Source organism: Nematolebias whitei, chromosome 22 (genome assembly GCF_014905685.2).
Source record: "Nematolebias whitei isolate Nwh7 chromosome 22, NemWhi1, whole genome shotgun sequence".
Classification (NCBI taxonomy): Eukaryota; Metazoa; Chordata; class Actinopteri; order Cyprinodontiformes; family Rivulidae; genus Nematolebias; species Nematolebias whitei.
The window spans coordinates 15,128,032-15,140,566 of record NC_056519.1 but is presented as its reverse complement, the minus strand read 5'-3'; the positions used below and the strand labels follow the sequence as shown (position 1 = coordinate 15,140,566).

General features: G+C 36.0%; 1 protein-coding gene across 2 annotated transcripts in view; it reads left to right on the top strand.

The window, feature by feature from the left end:
• anks1b (ankyrin repeat and sterile alpha motif domain containing 1B) overlaps positions 1 to 12,535 on the top strand; it is a 291,174-nt gene that overhangs the window by 187,788 nt on the left and 90,851 nt on the right. For both annotated transcript variants that reach the window (XM_037695743.1, XM_037695742.1), the window contains exon 13: positions 6,728 to 6,914. In XM_037695743.1, coding sequence (XP_037551671.1) covers positions 6,728 to 6,914 — 187 coding nt within the window. The remainder of the gene's footprint in view (positions 1 to 6,727; positions 6,915 to 12,535) is intronic.

The following is a 12,535-nucleotide window of genomic DNA, read 5'->3' as shown; positions in this document are numbered from 1 at the left end:
TTTTTTAATGGGAATGGGTTTGTTCATAGTTTTATTCTGACTGAATGAAAATAGTTGTCAAATTTTACAGATGACACCCAACGGTTTTTCCTGTATTTGGAAAAAGACACACATCATTATCGTAGACTCACTCAAACCTTTATTAAAACATTTTGAGGAATTTAAAGGACCGTGTTCTGAAATAAAAATATATAAATCTTTGACTTTTGAAACTGCATTTAGTGAATCAGCAGAACTAATAAAACATTTTTGGATAAAAAATGCTCAAACGTATGGAATTAGTGATTTAAACTTTACATTTCCAACACCACAGGGAGGGAAGCAAATAAAAGCTGTATACCAGCATGTCTGCAGCTGTTTAAAAATCAACATTTATTTTGATTAGTGGAGAGGTGCGAGCACAGCAAGTGATCCCACTCGACTGATTGTGCATTGAGTAGCTGTGTCTGCACAGAGGGTCGACGTGCTGCCCAACGAGGCACGTTTGAGCTCGTGTAAGGACACTCTGTCAGTCTGTTAGTTTATAATCACCTCATCAGGATGAAACTCAATAAACATGTTTATACAGAACATCATAAGAAGAAAAATTAAAGGGAAAGTGGAGGTGGAAGACGGAAAATGGAAATGAAATGTAGAAAGAAAAATACTCTGCAAGCTCTACTGGTGATTGTTGTGAATGTTTATGAAGCATTCACACTATTGAGATCCATTTTTCTTCTGTAGGTTTTTCAGCATTTTTCTCGTTCACAATTTTTGTGCTATTTCAACAAATCATAAATCAAAATGTTCAGCTCTTTCAGGAAAATTTTGCTCTGACTTTTGGTTTTGGTACAACTTTAGCTTTTTGAAATATTTAGCCTTTTCTGACACTGTTTTTCCTCATAAAAAAAGAATTGAGCTCATTTTACGTCCTTCAAATCTTCATATGTTTACAACCTTTTACTGCTCCTTTCACATTTTGTTCTGGTTCAACTTCTTTCAGCTTACTTCTGCAAATTTAAACTTTTTTTTCAAATAATTTCAGCTGTTTTTCTAGCTCATTTCTGCTCCTTAGAATATTTCTGTTAACCAGAACATTTTTGTGCTTCTTCTAACTTCTTTCTGCTCATTTCAGTTTGTTATGCTCCTTTCATCTTATTTGTGCCAGTTTCAGCTTTTTCTGTTATTTCAGCTACTATTTAGCAGTTGTTATGCTAATTTTAGCCTTTTCAGCTAATTCCACTTTTTTTTTTGCACTTTTTTCAACTTTTTTCAGCCTAATTCAGCAAAAACATGCGCGCTCCACTTCTTTCTGGTAATCTAAGCTTCTTTATGATTTTTAGCCACTTTTCAACTGTAATTTTTTTTCTAATTTCAGCCTTTTTTCAGATAATTTCCACTTTTTTGTGCTCATTTCTGCTTCTTTCAGCAAACATGTTCTTTCTGCTTTCTTCTTCTAATTTAAGTTTGTTCTAGTTTTTCAGCTACCCTTTTTTTTTTTTTTTGCATCTTTCAGCTAATTTAAGCTGTTTTCAGATAAATTCAAGTTTTTTTTGGTTATTTTTTTCTACTTTCAGGCTAATTACCTCATTTCTGCTAATTTCAGCTCCTTTCTGTTTTTTTTCTGCTAATTTCAGCTTTTTCTGTTATTTCAGCTACTTAGGTGTTTTGTGCTAACTTTAGCTTTTTCAGCTAATTCCACATTTTTGAGCCAATTTCAGCACCTTCCACTTCCTCCTGGTAGTTTAAGCTTCTTTCTACCTTTTCAGCTAATATTCGCTAATTTCAGGCTTTTTTAAATATTTTTAGCTAATTTCCTAATTTTTGTGATAATTTCTGCTTTTTTAAACCTAATTGAGCAAATATGTGTTATTTCTGCTTTCTTCTACTAACTTAAACTTGTTTTTCAATTTCATCTACATTTCATCATGTTTTTAGCTAATTTCAGCTGTTTTTCAGCAAGTTCTTCATCAATAAGCATTCTCACTGCATTTTCACAGGAAATTAAATTTCTCTAGGTGCTTTTTTATTTTTTTTATTTTGTTTTATCAGTTTTATGTTTCATTCATTTTAAAGGAACTTTGCTGTTACCTAAATCAAGGCAGAAACAATTTACAGACTTAGCATTGCTTGAAATATTTCATATATGTGCTTTTATTTGTCAAAGTCTTTAAAATGGATCCGTTTGGGCTCAGAATATGTAATGTGAACAACTCTAAGACACTACCACTCATAATTTTCCATCAGTATCTTTATAAACGCCTGCGCTGAAGCCATTTTTGTATTCGCTGGGGTTGATCAGCTGTAGCTGTCACTCTAATTTAATGAGAGTTTCATTAAATTAGTCCAGTGGTTTTTGAACTATTTTGCTAACAGGCACAAGCAAATCTCTCCTCTTACAGAAACAGATGGTAATGATGAGACTAAAAAACATTAAATAAGGGACACGAGCGTCGTTCCGTCTTCCATTAACATAATCGGAGGAGATTTTGCTTTGTCATCTTAATTTACATCATTTATATTTATAACATTTACATAAAATTACCTTTCAGTCTAAAACATTGACACTTAAAAGAAGTGTTATTGAGGTGTTAAACAGCATGGCTTTACCCCAGGGACGCTGATGCAACTGAGGAAAAATATTTCTGCTAACTTAAGTCAGGCATAACTGCCTGTGTGTCCATGTGTGTGTGTGTGTGTGTGTGTGTTGTGTGTGTGTGTGTGTGTGTGTGAGTGAAAGTTTGTGTGTCGCTGCATGTGCATCAAGCGCATTAATCTGCCTCCAATCGGCTGTGACATGTTCATTAGCCAGCCGCCTGTTTGCATTGTTAATGCCAGGCTTTAGCTGGGGCTTCAGGATGCTTCATGTGTTTGTATGGAGGGGTGCATTAAGTACGGTGGCCCTGAGGTGTAAATGAACAACATTTGAAAAAAAAAAAAAAAAAAACAGGACTACATTATGCCAAAGCAGAAGTGGTGACCAAAATGAAATTACATTTGAAAAAAATCAAATTTAAATTTGAAAAAAAAAAAAAAACTAAATTACATTTGAAAAAAAACAAACACACAAAAAAAAAAAAAACACAACACCAAAAAAAAAAAAAAAAAAAACCCACCCCCCCCCCCCCCCCCCCCCCCCCCCAACATTTTAAAATAAAAATTACATTTGAAAAAAACACACACAAAAAACAACGAAAACACAACATTTGAAAAAATGGAATTACATTAAACCCAACCGGGGGTGACGGGTATGTTAGAGTAACAGGGTGGAAAATTGACTCAGGGACTTAATTTATTTTTAATCATTTAATCCTAAACATATTTGGATATCTTTTTTTTATTTATTTATTTACCCTTTATTTATACAGGTAGTCTCACTGAGCCACGAGAACTCATTTTCAAGAGAGACCTGTTTAGGAAGCAGATGGTGGGGGTTAAGGGCCTTGCTCGGGGGCCGAGAGTGGGGCGAATGAGGGTGGAGGAGGTGTGGGTGTTCCACCGTTTCCACCCACATTTTGATGTTGACGGTACCGGGAGTTGAACCTGCGGCTTTCCGATCACAGGCCTATCTTCTAACCTCTGTGCCACCACTCCCCCATATCATAAAACTTGATTGGATGAGAACTATTAAAAATAATATATGTATTTTTAATTACTTTTTTTATTATTATTTAGAATTGTAACTTAATTTCAGGAAGCATGAAAGGGGACATGACAGTAAACCCAAGATGCATTTAAAATTAGATTTAATTATTTTAAATAAATTAATCTTGTGTATACTGTATGTTTGTGTTTTATAGTAAGAGGTGAGTCAAACATATAAAATGAGATTAATAAAATATTAGCCCCCCTTTAAACAAAATATACCACATTATGGCATGTGGACTCAAAAGGCACCGAGGAATGACCCTACATTGTTCATTGTTCCGTTTTATGTTGTTAATAAAGTTTAAAAAAAAAAAGAAAACCCCACCACTTCTGGTTTGGCTTAATGTAATTCAGTTTATTCAAATGTTCACTTACACCTCAGGGCCACAGTAAATAAACACAACATACAAGCTGTAAGAAACAGATGAAGATACTGTTGAACTCAGCGGACGTTACACTTCTCCCTATAAAGATTTTCAGCCTCCGACTTCCTGTGATTCAGTCCGAGCTGACGACTGTTCAACCTGTGGCCAGGTAAACATCACAGGGTCTGCTGTCTGTGAGCGTAGATTAATATCAGTATAAATATTTATCAGCGGATTTGATCGTTTGTCTTTATCTCATGTGTACTCCGTCTCTGGTCTTCAGTGCGTTTGATAACGAACAGCTCGTAGAAAATCACATTTGTTTGGCCTCGGTGTGCATTTCTTTTGCAACATGAACGTCCAGTAAAAAGATAAATGTAGAGCATGCCTGTTTTTGACAAGTGGCTTGTGTATTTTCCCTCTTTGTGCCCACTCGGGGTGATTCCCTGCCGAGCCCATAAATCACTGCCTTCATTCCCCGATGCCTCTGTGGATTGTTGCGATCCTGTCCGGTTGATGCATTAGACCTTTAAACATCTCTGGTCTCTGTCGGCTGCTGCTGTTGCACTGATATTCCTCAAAGAATAAAAAAAAAAAAGTGGATTTTTGGCTCCGATTTGTTTCTGCACTGTTTGTACCCTATAAGTAGAAAATTGATACCAACGATGTTTGTAAAACTTGCACTATATTGAAACAAGGTAGTTGAATTTAGAAAATAACTCCAGTTGGGGTTGACCTACGATGGAGCAATAGCAAGGAGAAAAAGTAGATTTTCATTTTTATTCAGTTTTTAACATAAAATAGATATAAATGATATTAAACATATATGCTTTTTATATATTAAATAAACTTGGTGATGTTATTTGTCCGTTCATTTTGCAGTAAGATTTGTGGCAGACAAAATTACACAAAATGAGACTTACTAACCTGCTATTATGCTAATGGTGTCTTGGTTCTTTGTTTATTTACACTCTGCAGCTGAAAAAAGATCCGTTATTTTAGGCCGGACCTAAAACAATAATTAAAAAAATAACTTTGTGACATTAATAAACACATTTTCAACATGTCACCTAAATTCTTTAATGTTTACTGCAAAGATATGCAAATTATCAGTGTTCCTTATGTGCAATGTTACAGAAATAACCTCCAATCTTTCCTGTTTTACTCATCTTCAGTTTGCCTTTTCTATTCGATTGTTTCATTTTTTACTTTAATCATTCTTATTTTTACTTTAATTATTCTTAATTCTGCTTCTTTTTTTGTCAGCGATGTCTTTTCTTCACCTCATTATAGTAGTCCCTTGTTTATCGCAGGGGATCCGTACCCTGAATACCCAGGACAAGTGAAAAACCGTGAAGTAGGAATAGTAGTACAAGTACTAAGTAGTAGTTTATTTTAGTATTTATATAAATATATATGTTAAGGAGTTTTAAACCCTTCCCACATTCTTGCAAGATTCTAAACAATGTTTCTAAACTAAACGCTCTAAAAGAGCACAGAATCTCATGATTTCAGCTCCCTGCCTCCGCTACTCTTTTCCACCTGCAAGGCTCTTGGCCACGCCTACTTATCTGCTCTGCACAGTGAACAGCTGATCAGCTGCAGCAGGATGTTTATCCTGCAGTATGGGCTGCAGAAAGGTGCAGCAGATGCTAAATAATTTAAAATAATTAATTTTAAATAAATAAAAAAATGTCATGCCCATCGTGCGGCTCATCCATCAATCAGCCAGTTGTGTGTCATGTCCAGTCTTATTTTGAAAAACCGCGATAGAGCGAGTGCGCGATAAACGAACCGCCAAGTAGCGAGGGATTACTGCATTCCACTTTCCTCCAGTTCTTTCTTCATCTGTTTCCTGCTCTCCTGCTGATTTTTCATTTTCTCAGCATCTTTTAATATTTGCTGTCATACATTTCTCTTTCAAATGGTTTCGTAATTTATCGTTTTCTCTTCTTTGGGTAATTTTCTTGCTGGCTTTTCTTTTAACTTCCTGTTTCAAACCCTTTTCAAATGAATTTTTCCTGGAAAAGCTTTCCTTCCTGTTTTCAATTCTTTTTATCTTTATTCATCCTTTAGTTCTCTCCCGTTCGTCAGTGTCTGCATCTTAAGTCACAAAGAAGACTGAGGGTCTTCTGAAGGTTGCCCTTCTGTGTTTCTATCAAAATATATAAATTTAATTTAATATTTCTGTGTTGTTGCATTATTGCCGTGCACATCAATGAGACGCTGTAAACCAGAGGGATGTTAAACGTGCAAGCTGTTTTAAAGCGACAGCAGCAGGTTTCTGAGAGCTGCTAATGCCTCATTATGTAAGACGTGTTTAGCAGATGCCAGTTTGCACGTCTGATTGTCTTCATCTTCACTGCATGCCATTTGAATTTCGGCTCGTACTTTTACCTTTTTAATGCTTTTAAAGCAAGAAAATAAAGGATGCTGTTACATTCAAACTTGTACAGTGATTAATGAACACATCGCTGAGATAATTTATTATTTACACTTGGCTGCTGCACCACCCACAGCAAAAATTACACTGTTAATGGATAATTTGACCTGTGGGAAAGAGGTTGAGATGATGGTTTTTCCATAAGTGTTTAGTTGGCATGTATTGAACATTTTGTTTTATTCAATATGGAACCATATCTTTAATGTCTAATATTTCCAAAACTGCATACATTTTTGTTTTAACACACAGAATCATTTTAAATTCATACTTTATTTCCTTGTCATGCTTTTAGCCGAAGCAACGCACCTCTTTGTCTTCATCTCTGGATGTCCAGAGGCCGGTCAACCACAGCTGTGAGCCCAGTGAGGTGAGCTCGTCTCTGGGCTACGCCAGCTTCAGCACCAGTCCCCCTGCCAGCCCGCCTCTCAGCCCAAACCAGGAGGACTCTGCAGGCTCCAACGACGACTGTCACCTCACAGGTGAGCCTGACCAGATGTTTGAGGGTTAGAACTCCTGCAGGAGGTTCCCTGACCTCCACTGACACCTCCTCTATCAGTTTCACAAAAAGAGAAGTTGAACAAACTTTTAGCGTTTGTGGTCTGCCAGCAATGAAATCAACAAACGGAGCCTTGATATGTGTGTGAATGTTTATGAAGCATTCACACTGTTGTGATTCATTTTTCTTACGTATGTTTTCAGCATCTTTCTCATCCTGCAGTTTTCAAGTTATTTCAATAAATCGTAAATCAGGATGTTCAGCTCCTTAAGGACAATCCTGCTATGACTTTTGGTATTGGTGCAACTTTAGCTTTTTGAAATATTTAGCCTTTTCTGCCATTTTTTTTCCTCAAAGAAAATGAATTGAGCTCATTTTACATCTTTCATATCTTTAGATCTGTTTACAACCTTTTACTGCTCCTATCAGCTTATTTCTGAAAGTTCAGCTTTTTCTTTTATTTCAGCTCATCTTAAGCTGTTTTATGCTAATTTTAGCCTTTTTGGCTAATTCCACTTTTTTGCACTAATTTCAACCTTTTTAAGCCTAATTCAGTAAAAATTATGCTCTCTCTTCTTCTTGTAATTTCAGCTCCTCTGTTTCTTTTTTAGCTACTATTCATCTGTTTCCTGCAAATGTCTGCTTTTTTTTCCTGATAATTTCAGCTTCTTATGCTCATATCAGCTTTTTTCTGCTAGTTTTAGCTTTTTTTTTTTTTTGCTATTTCAAATACATTTTAGCTGTTTCGTGCTAAATTTAACTTTTTCAGCTAATTCCACATTTTTGGAGCTCGTTTCAGCTCCTTCCATTTCTTCTGGTAGCTTAAACTTCTTTCTGCCTTTTCATCTACTTTTCTGCTATTTTCTGCTAATATTAGCTTTTTTGGTTTATTTCCTAATTTTTGTGCTAATGTCTTTATTTAAACCTAATTCAACAAATATGTGTTCTTTCTGCTAGGCTTGTTCTTGTACTTCAGCTACATTTAAGCATTTTCTCAGTTATTTTCAGCCGTTTTTCATCTTATTTTTTTCAATAATCATTCTTCACAGGAAATGCAATGTCTTTATTTAAGTTTATTCTCAATAAGGTTATTTTATGTAATGGTAAGGTGGATATTTCTTGCCAGTTGCTCATAAAATATACTAAACACTATTTTATCCATCAAATCATTTTAGTATATTTGATATCTTTAAACCATTTAAAAAATTCTTATGAATAAAAAACTTTTGCTGCAGGTGAAAATTATTTTTCAGATTAAGTTTTAGGTTTCGCTGCCTAATATTTAAATGTCATTGTAGGTGTAAAGACACATTGCTTCCACAATATTTCTTTTACATTTGTTATAGCAGCACAAGATCATTTTCCCTGTGGATTATCTGTGGACTGAAAATGCAGTTTGAATAATAATGAATCAGCAAGATGTAAAGAAAATATAAAAAATACTTTGTATACAGTGAATCGTTGTAAGTCGATGTATTTTCCTGCTTTTAATGGTTGGTATCTTTATGGAGAAGTAATATTTCACCACTTAAGTAATAAATGCTCACCTCAGCTTATTTTTTACCCATTGTGGCATCTCTATAGCTTCAGTGGAGATAACAGTTAAACCATTTGTGCCTGGGGACAAAATAAAAGTTTAATCCTTTTGCCCTGGGACCCGGGAAATTGATTTCATATTTCTGCTCCTGCCGTACGGGAGGCCACAGCTGAGAGGCAGACACCACGTCACAGAAAGAAATGTTGGCCTCAGTCAGACCTTCTGCTCACAGGTGTTCAAGAGACCGGTTGAGTGGTCAAACTTGTTCTACCATGCACCTATTTTGGAGTAAGGAAACTTTTCAAGACCCACTGAAAGAAAATAAAGATTCTGTTTCATCATGTCTATAAATAATAGTTTATCTTGGAATTTTCAGGATGTTGTGGATTACACCGTAGTTATAAAATGGCTTTTTGTTGTCCCATTCATACATTAAATTGTCCACATGAAAAACATTACCAGTAGCTAAAATTAACAATTTAGCAAAAACTGACGTTGGGTTTTAGTTTAGTTATTTTAGAAGTTATTTTTCAGATAAAATTTAAAAGGCGGGATTGTTTCGATGGGAAGTTATCTTAAACAAAACCAAGCAGAAGTGTTTTTGTTCAGTTAGGAGTCCTATTACTGTCAAAGGACAAATGTACTTTTGACTTCATTATTTGTAAAAGAGCACATGCAAATATAATCAGGTTTGTCTTTACTCTAAATTGTTGCTAAATTTAAATATGGTTTGACCTCTAATTGTCCTCTGTCACGGAGCAAAGAGGGGGAATTGGAATTGCCCTCCATATGTCCGTCCATGTTGTGAGCATGATAACTTGAACAGGTGAGGGACTTAGATTTGGGTGTGTGGCTGGAGGTTTCTTCTTGTTAAAAGGGAGTTTTTCCTTTCCACTGTTGCCTTTGTGCTTGCTCAGGATGGGAGACTGACGAAGTGAAGATGCTGGCTTTCTTAGATAGAGAACTTTACTAATCGGCTTTTATATACCTGTATATGTGAATGTTTCTGTTCAGTGCCCTGAGACAACTTCTGTTGTGATTTGGAGCTATATACATATATAAATAAACCAAATTGAAATGAAGCATAATAAAGGTTCCTTTCAAAATACTGGGTAGCCATGTCAAAATCCAAGATGGCTGCCACCATATGTCTGTCCATTTTGTTACTTGGACAATTAAAATAAAAGCAACGTGTTGATTTCCATTTTGGTGTGTGGCTACATCTTGGCAAAGGAAAGGTCGCCATTGAAAATTGGATTGTCACATGGTGGATAAAATTGCTCCCTCAACTCCCCAAGATCTGACACTGTGCTGCCTAAAAAAATCCCCCCCCAAAAAAACCCCCATAAAAAACACCTACCTTTACTCTCAGCACACCGCTTGTTTAATAATAATAATAATAATAATGTCATCACAATGTCAGCACTGTATGTTTCCATACAATGGCGAAATTAGTCTCTGCATTTAACCCATCCACCACCAGGTGGTGCAGTGGGCAGCTATTGAAAGCGCCCTTGGGGCATTTTGGGGATGAGGTGTGCTGCCCAGAGACGCCACATGATGTGCAGTGACTGGGGATCGAACCTGGGACTTTCGGGTCCCAAGCCGGCTGCCCTGCCTCTACACCATCTCGGCCCCCATAGATAATTTAGTGACTTTTACTTGACTGGCTGATTTATTCCTGACCTTCTTGATCTTCCTGTCATTTCTCAATTTATTGCATTTGATATCATACACCATACATCATATACTGATGTTTCAGATCAAATGTCTCATGCACACACACACTATCGTGATCCTCGGTGTTTTGACTCGTGCAGGCAGACACGGAGAGCAGAAATTAAATAAAAAGGAATTTATTGAACAACAAAAACAATGGCCTGACGTGGCCGCAAACTTGAAAGACAAACTGGAGTGAACAGGAGTACGTCGGACAGAGGGAAACACGAAGTCCAGTTTGTAGGATGTACAGAGCAATGAGAGGACATTTGCGTGGTGAACAGGAGAGGTTTAAAAAGGCAGAGGTAGCGTGAGAGACGAGTGCACCTGGGATGATCACTGATTACCAACTGGTGTGAGTGATGAGTGGCTGGAGAGACTGACTGAAGAGAGGGTGAAGTATGGCAACAAAGTCAAACACAAGGATCAGAAAGAGAAACTAGAGAATTTGCATTTCCTGCGGAAATGCAAGTGTGAGTGCCTCTTGCTTATGGATGTCAAGAAAACAGTTGAAAAGTAGCTTAAAATAGAATGAAGCTTCAAATATCAGAAGGAAGCAGAACGTGCACAATTGTTCCTAATGTAATGGACTGCCAAGCTGCTGCCTATATAAACACTTGATCTGACACTACTATGTGTTTGGGTTTGCTCTCAGCTACCACTGTAGCACATTTCAGGTAAATAGCTCTAAAAATGCTAGAGTTATTGTATTTTTTCCTTTGTTTGCTAAGGCAGCCATCATGGATTTTTGATTTTCAATCAGAGTCTATTAGGGATCTTTGTCAGCTACCAATATGCCAAGGTCCAGCTGTATAGCTGTAAAAATGACAGTTATCCTGTTTTTTTTTTTTTTTAAAACAAAGGCATAGTAGCTAAAGAAATGTAGAAAGAAGCTTAAATTTCCAAAAGGACATGGAGGGAGCTTAATTGTGCCCACTAAGGCTGAAACAGGCAAAACTTAGCACAATAAAGTTGAAATTATCTGAGAAAAACTGGAATTTGCAAAAAACAGCTGAAGAGTAGCTAAAACAAGCAGAAATAATCTTAAAATATTAGAGATAATTTGGGAGAGCATGTTTTTGCTGAATTAGGCTGAAAAAGCTCAAATGATTGCAAAAAATGGGGAAATAGCTGAAAAAGATTAAATTAACATCAAAACAGCTAAATACTATCTGAAATAGCAGAAATAACTGAAAGCTACAGAAATAAGCTAAAAAAAAAAAAGCAGATCAAGCTGAAATTAATAGAAATAAGTTTTGAAGAAGCATAAAAATCTTGAAGTTAGCTGAATTAAGTTCAAAGAAGCATAAAACAGCTGAAAACAGCTGAAATTAGCTGAACTAGCTGTATTTTTTTATTTTCATTCAGAGTCTATTAGGGATCGTTGTCATCTACCAATATGCCAAGTTTCATCTGAATAGCTCAAAAAATGGCAGTTATCCTAGTTTCTCTATAAAACAGCTGAATAGTAGCTAAAGAAATGCAGAAATAAGCTTAAATTTCCAAAAGGAAGTGGAGGAAGCTTAAGTGTGCCCACTAAGGCTGAAACAGGCAGAAATTAACACAATAAAGTTGAAATTATCTGTGAAAAGCTGGAATTTGCTAAAAACAGCTGTATAGTAGCTAAAACAAGCAGAAAGAAGCTTCAATGTCAGAGGAACACGTTTTTGCTGAATTGGGCTGACAAAAGTTTAAATGATTGCAAAAAATGTGGAATTAGCTGATAAAGATGAAATTAGCATGAAAACAGCTAAATGCTAGCTGAAATAGCAGAAATGGCTGAAACTACCAGAAATAAGCTGAAAGGAGTAGAACAAGCATAAATTAGCATAAATAAGTTTGAAGAAGCACAAAAATATTGATGTTAGCAGAATTAAGCTGAAAGGACCACAAAACAGCTGAAAAACAGCTGAAATTAGCTGAACTAGCTGAATTTTGTTTAAAATGTTGTGCAAGGAAGCTGAAAAAACCTAAACCAGGTCTAAATGTGAAAGTGGTAGTATCAGGTTATAAACGAATCAAAAGTTAGGAAGGATGTAAAATGAGCTCCATTCATTTTCAATGAGAGCAAAAATGGCAGAAAAGGCTAAATCTCTCAAAAAGCTAAAGTTGCACCAATACCAAAAGTCATAGCAGTCATGTCCTGAAACAGCTGAACGTTTTGATTTATGATTTATTGAAATAGCACAAAAACTGTGAAAGTAGTTCGATGCGGAAAAACGTACGTAAGAAAAAGTGAATCACTATAGTGGCATTTACACAATAAAGAAACCAAGAAAACAGACAAAAGGAGCGTTATGTCACACACACACACACACACACACACACACACACACACACACACACAC